A 6642-nucleotide genomic window follows, 5' to 3' on the forward strand; every position below is an offset into this window, starting at 1 on the left:
GGCTTCACGGGAGGGGGGCGGGGGAGAGGGCCGGGCAATGAGCAAGAGGGGGAAAGGCGACTGGTGCATGCGTGCTGTCGTTTCACAACACAGACGCACCGCAACCACAGAAGGCGTTGGCCCACCCACTTGCAAGCTCACACGCGCACTCAAGCGCTCTCTCTCTCTCTCTCTCTCTCTCACACACACACACACACTCTCTCTCTCTCTCTCGTTCCCTCTCCTTTCCTCTGGCGCAAACAACTGCACACACGCGCGCACACACGCGTACACCACGACCCCCACGCCGTCCCCCAGGCCGCACCTGCTCCTCCAGGATGACGTACTTGTACTCGATGCGCTGCCCCGCAGGCAACAACACCTCAGCCTGCCACACGTCACCCTGCAGCCACGTCATGGGCACCTTGGCGATGCTCAGAAACGACCAGCCAAAAGGGATCTGGGGGGTGCATCGCGGGACAAGGGGGAGGATCCATGGGGTAGTGCAGGCTGGGGTGGATGCGAGGCGACGTTCAGTGGGAGTGGGAGGGATGGGCCTCGCTAATGGCTCCAGGACGCTGGTGGGCGAGATGCTTGACAGGCGCCAGATGCTCAATGGTTCTGCTGGCGCTGCTGATATGGGGACAGGTGCTGCTGCTCGCACCGCAAGTGACGGTGATGGTTGTGGTGGTGTGGTGTGATGCGGTGTGTTGCTGCTGCTGCTGCTGCTGCTGCTGCTGCTGCTGCTGCCGCGGTGCAGCTAGCGTGCGTGCAGGCGGGTGCGGGCGCGGGGGCGCACCTGCGAGCCGCCGATGCAGAGCATCTGGCGCGAGTGCACGCGGTAGTGCACCGACAGCCGCACTTTGACCAGCCGCGGCTTCTTCTCCGGGTCCGGCCGCTCCCTCTCCCACTCCCGCTGCCACTCCCACTCAAGGGGCTGCTGCGCGGGCGCGCGCACGCGTGGACGTGCTTCGTCAGCGGGGGAGGCGAGGCTCGGCGCGATGCGACGCGGCATGCCGGTGCAAGCACTCAACCATTATGGCAGTGGCGCATTGCCATGAGAAGCACGTGCAGATCGGTTGGTGTGGTACGAGTGCTGCAGCCTCAGGCCCAAGGATTGCAGCTGGGATGCCCACAACAGCGACGCGCACAGTCGCCAGTCGCACCTGTTGCGGAACCGTGCCGTTGTTGGGCCACAGCGGCTTGATCTTGGGCAGGTCCTCGTCCGAAGACCCGCTATAAATGGCATTCACCATCGCTGCTGCTGCTGCTGCCGAGGCCTGGGCGGCCACAGAAGGGCCCCTCAACTCGCCATTTCCGCTGCCCGAGGGGTGTCTCCGGCCTTTGGGGCTGGCTACAGCTCCACTACTGCTGCTGCAAATGCCTTGGTTTCCACGCCGCGAGGGGGGCTGCTGTGCGCGCTGGCCCACAGACGCCCCGCTGCTGCTGCCTGCGGCCCCGCCCAGGGGCACGCCCCTGTTCATAACTTCCGAAGCTCCAAGACCAGTAGCACACGTTCGTGCTGGGGCAGGGTCCCTCGCTAGTCTAGAAAAAATAAAAGCCGGGCGCTGCGGACCGTTTCGCTAAGCCCTGAACGCGTCTCACAAAATCATAACTTGTAGAAATCACGGCAATTGATGGCACCCGTCGCGCTTGGCGTTGTGCGCACAGGGTGCAGAGTCACTATCCCGGTGACAGAACAGCGAATCGGGAGTTGAATCGGGAAGTATTGCACGTCTGAGACCGTAACATACACAAACGCAAGGGAAAATAGTATGTGCGCACACGGTGACGGCAGTTCGGCGATGGCGAGGCCCCCGTCAGCCGGGTGTTTGACCCATCCTAGGACCAACGGTGCAAACGCACAGCCACTGCAATGCCCAGGCAAACAGGAGCTTTTACCCTGATTTGTCGCCGGACGCGGCACATGGCATGATGCCGCACCTGCTATGCCACCCTGCCTGCCTGTAAACAACATTGAGGTATCGTTATTTGTGGTTCGCGTGAAGGACGCTGCGTGGTGGGTGGGTGGCGCCATTGCTGCTCTTTCCACCGACCTGCTGCTAATAAGACCAAGGGGAGGCAGGTAACAGTAGCAGCAACACTCCATGGTGAAACAAATAGGCGTTTCAGGGAATGAAAAGACCAAGGTCAAACCAAGTCAAACCGTCTGCGTGCCCTCCGCCAGCCGCTCATACGCGGCCCGTGCCCCTGCCACCATGCCAGCGCGCAGGGCGGCGCAGCAGTCAGGCAACGGCGCACCGTCGCCGCCCGCGCCTTGGCCTGCTGGCGTCGCTGGGTGCGCATTTGCAGCGCATGCGAGGTAGCGCTCCAGCACCAGCCTGGAGCCGCCGAAAAACGACAGCACAGGGTGGAACCGCAGCCGTGCAGCCGCGAGCTGCGCAGCCGACGCGGCCTGGCCGGCAGACACGAGCTGGCAAACTGCGTGCAGCAGCAGCGCGGCGCCCAAGTCGCCCGCGCCGGCGGTCAAGGCCGCACGCGGCTGCTCCGTCGGCGCGTCGGCTGCGGCGGCGCTGGGAGGCGTGCGCAGCGGCGGAGCCGACGTGCCGGCAAGCAATGCGCAGAGCTGGCTGAACGCAAGCTGTGGGGGCAGCTGCTGCGCGTGCTGAGCATGCTCCACTTGCGGCGGCGAGGCCGCCAGCATCGCGAAGCAGCCGCGGTGCAGCACGGCACACAGCAGGTGCGCATTGAAGGCGTCGCTCGCCGGCAAGCTGCTGCGGCGCAGGCGCGCGATGGCAGCCTGCTGCTGTGGTGGGTACGGCGATAGCAACCCCAGGCACAGCGCCAGGGGCAGGCCGCCAGATGACTCACAGCCAGCAATGAGCTGCGCGCACTCATCTTGCGAAACAGGGAGCAGCTGCCGACGCATTTCCTGCCACCGCTGCTGCTGCTGCTGCTGCTGCTGCTGCTGCTGCTGCTGGGATCTTGCTCCCTCCACCGCTAGCTGGTCGAACACAAGCAGCACCAGCTCTGCCTCGCCCTTGTGCACCATTGCATCAAACAGCGCCGCCCAGCTGGCGTGAAGCGGCGAGACAGGTGTCCTATCGCCAGCCTCCTCAGCAATGCCGGTCTTTGCCTGCTGCTCCTGCTGCTGCAGCTGCTGTTGCTGCTGGGTGCCGGTCGGACCCGTTGGAGCCGAATCATCACGCTGCTGCTCCTGCTGCTGCTGCTGCTGCTGCTGCTGCTGCTGCTGCTGCTGCTGCGATGTCTGGTGCTCCTGCCGCTGCTGCGGCAGCGCCTCGCCATCCCTCCAGACGTCTTTCAGGAGCGCCTGCAGCGCCAGTAGCTGCGGCCGCGACGAGGACGCCAGCAGCAGGCGACCGAACAGGGCGCCGGCGGCGTCGAGGCTGGCCACATCGTCGGGGAGCACCTGGGGTGCGGATGAGGGGCCAGGGCGTGAGCCTGATTGGGATTCAAACCATGTAATGCAGTGCTTCCTTGGGGATGGAGAGTTGGGAACGTGCAGATACGGTACTCACGGGCCCGTGCATGGTGGTGCAGCGCTGTTCCGTTTGTCACCCTGCCCGCATGAACGTGCGCCCGCCCACCTTGAACCCCGGCCACAGCCGGCCGATGGCGCCCATCGTGCGCGCAAACAGCAGGCCGCCCCCAGCCGCGCCGCCGCCGCCGCCGCCGCCGCCGCCGCCATCCGCTTCGCCTCGCTCGCCCCCAGCGCCGGCCGGCGGCCGGGGGGGGCGGTCCCCGCCGCCTGGCGTCCAGGCCCCCCATCTGCTGCTGCCCCTGATGTCCTCCTGCAGCTCAAGCAGTGAGGAGACCGCGCTGTGCCCGTAGTCGTCGGTCGGGACGCCCGCCAGGAAGCCGATGAGAAGCTGCCAGACGGCCGAGCGCAAAGGTGCGAGCCGTTGGTCGGATGACCCGATCTCCTCTGCGCCAGGCTCCTGCTGCTGCCGCTGCTGCTGCTGCTGCTGCGCTGCTGCTGATGCAGTCGGAGCATCCAGGCACGACGCCACCACCTCCAGGCGCATCAGCGCCTCGCGGCCGCCGTCCCCCGCGTCCGCGCCGCCGCCGCCCTCCCTCGCGCTCCTCAGCTCCTCACCCACCACCGCCAGCGCAGCCGACGCGGCGCCACACACGGCAGCCGCCACCGCCGCCTGCGCCCCACATAAGGCTCCAGAGTCGCTGCCGCTGGCGGCTGTGACGCTGCTGCCGGCGCGCGCTGGGCCAACCCCATCCACTGGTTGTGCCGCGGCGCCGTCTCCGCCCGTAGCGCCGGCGCCGGCGCTGCTGCTGCGGCTTGTGCTGCCACCATTGCTGAGGGCGCCGCTGCCGCCGCCGCCGCCGCTGCTGCAGCCGCTGCCTTTGAGGGCGAATAGGTAAGCAGCCAGGTCCAGGAGGGGTCCTGCAAGCATGCCCACCGACGCCAGGCGCGAAAACAGCCGCTGAAGGGCGGCCGGCCCCTCCTGCGCCTCGCCATTGCTCCCGACATCCATGATGCCGTCCTGCCCCGCGACCCACTCGCCAACCGCCTCCGACAGCGTCGCCGTGTCGCCTTCTGCCAGCCCCGCCTCCTCGCACGCCGCCGCGGCCGCGCCGCGCGCCGCCAGCCCCCGCGCGGCGCGGAGCAACGGGGCGGCGGCCGCGCGGCGCTTGGGGTTCAGCGCCGGCGGCGCAGGCGGCGGCAGCCACCAGACGCGGGCGGATGGGGCGGATTTTGGGGCGGAGGCGGCGGGCGGCGGAGCGCCGACCGGGGCCTCTGGGTCAAACAGCAGAGCAGCGATGTCCGAGAGCAGCAGCACGCGCGTCGCCGGCGCCATGTCCAGCACGCGCAGCGCCCCGACCGCCGCCACCGCCAGCGGCTGCGGGCCGGCGCCCGCGACGAACGCGCCGAGCGCCGCCAAGTGCTGCGGCGCGAGCCTCGGCAGGTGGGGGGTCACCGCCGCCCGCGCCGCCTCCGCGCGCGCCTGCTCGCCCGCGATAGCTGCGCCGCCGCTGCTTTCATCGCCGCGCGTGGCGAGGGCGTCGCAGCAGAGCGCCAGGTATGGCAGGCCCGGGCCGCCCAACTGCAGCAGCGCGCGGCGCAGCGCCGCGTGGCGCGCGGGGGACGCCCCCTCAAGCATGTCCCCGACCACCGCCAGGTGCCTCAGCAGCTTGGACACCGCCGCCGCGCCGCCCGCGCCCGCCCGCGCGACGTGCTCCGCCACCGCCGCCGTGCCCTGCAGCGCAAACGCGGCGGCGTCCGGCGCCGCGTCCGGCGGCGGCGCCGCCGGCGCGGGCAGGCAGGGGCCGACGAGCGTCGCGACGTGGGCGGATGCGAGGTGCTTTGCCGCGAGGCCGGGCAGAGCGCGCGCGCTCTTGGCCAACAGGTCACGCAGCCTGTCCAGCGGCGGCAGCGACGCCGAGACCGCCGCCGCGTCGACGCGCAGGGCACCCTCCCCCGCCGCGGACCCCGCTGGCTGGTCTCTATCCGCCATCCGCTCGTCCTGCTGCTGCTGCTGCTGCTGCTGCTGCTGCTGCTGCTGCTGCTGGCGGGCCGCCGCGGTGCGTAGCGCGTCTGAGATCAGTCCCAGCACCGACACCAGGTGCTGCGTGGCCACGGGCGCCATCGCCGCGTACGTCTCTCGATACAGGTGCGTCGCAGCCTCCGCGGGGCGCTCCTCTACCACGGCCGCCGCATGCCGCGCGACCTCCTCCCTTGTGCCCGGCACCGAGGGGTCGTGAGAGGCCAGGAGGAAGCTGTGCAGGTGCCAGATGCGAAGCTGCCATGCGTCCACGCCGTAGCTGGCCGCAAGCTGCTGCGCCTCCGCCAGCATGGCTTTGGGGTCGCCGCCCTGCTGCTGCTGCTGCTGCTGCTGCTGCTGCTGCTGCTGCTGCTGCTGCTGCTGCTGCTGCTGCTGCTGCTGCTGCTGCTGCTGCTGCTGCTGCTGCTGCTCCTGCTGCCCGCTGTGCTCCGCGGCCAGCTGGCCTGCGCGGCAGGCAAGCTCGATGCACACCTTTTGTTGGTACGCCGCGTCACCTGCGCCGGTGAAGTGACATCCGCAAACTCAGCACTGCCAACGCGGATCGTTGATGATGCAGCAAACACCTTGAGACCATCACCATGAAAAGCTATAGACATGAAGCAGGTGCCCGCTAACTCGTGCTTCCCCCTGTCGCCTGTCCTGTCTGCCTGAGCGAAACCTTGCGACCGCGCACCCACCTTCCACGAACCGCGCCGGCTCCACCGCGGGCAGCGCCCCGCGCAGCCGCCTGCCGTCCGCGGCCCGCCGCAGCCGCGCCCAGCAGCGCTCCGCGGCCGCCACTGCTGCAGCCTCGCCCTCAAACAGCGCACCCTCCTTCTGGAGCCGCCCGGCCGCCGCAGACAATTCCGATACAGGCGCCAAAAGCAGCCGCCGCCTCGCCGCCGCCGCCGCCGCTGCTGCGGGGACGGGCGCCTTGCCAGATGCGCTTTGCCCGGGCTCGGACTGCAGCACGTTGTCTGCGTGTGCCGCGAGCGCAAGCAGCAGCTGCGCCGCGGCGCCGGCGGTCAGCAGCCGCTGCAGCTGGCCATAGCTCACGCCGCCCTGCGCCGGCGGCGCCGCTTCGCCGGCTCTACAGAGCGCCCCGCCGCCGTTGGTGCCCACTTCGCTTACCCCACCCGCGGCCGCCGCGGCGTCCAGGAGCGAGCCCAGTCGCTCCTCGGCC

The 6642-nt window shown here is 69.4% G+C and overlaps 2 protein-coding genes across 2 annotated transcripts in view; both read right to left on the reverse strand.

The window, feature by feature from the left end:
• Positions 1-778: 778 nt before the first annotated feature.
• MNEG_12094 (hypothetical protein) lies at positions 779-1235 on the reverse strand (the record flags this gene model as incomplete). Its single annotated transcript, XM_014039433.1, has 2 exons — positions 779-919; positions 1146-1235. Coding segments are annotated over 2 exons (231 nt in total), but the record flags the coding sequence as incomplete, so codon positions are not given.
• Positions 1236-2140: 905 nt separating this feature from the next.
• Positions 2141-6642, reverse strand: part of MNEG_12095 (hypothetical protein) — a gene marked incomplete at both ends in the record, with an annotated part of 5226 nt that continues 724 nt past the window's right edge. The window contains 3 exons of the mRNA XM_014039434.1: positions 2141-3370; positions 3549-5974; positions 6158-6436. Coding sequence (XP_013894888.1) covers positions 2141-3370; positions 3549-5974; positions 6158-6436 — 3935 coding nt within the window. The remainder of the gene's footprint in view (positions 3371-3548; positions 5975-6157; positions 6437-6642) is intronic.

The sequence above is a fragment of the Monoraphidium neglectum genome (assembly GCF_000611645.1).
Source record: "Monoraphidium neglectum strain SAG 48.87 unplaced genomic scaffold scaffold03061, whole genome shotgun sequence".
Classification (NCBI taxonomy): Eukaryota; Viridiplantae; Chlorophyta; class Chlorophyceae; order Sphaeropleales; family Selenastraceae; genus Monoraphidium; species Monoraphidium neglectum.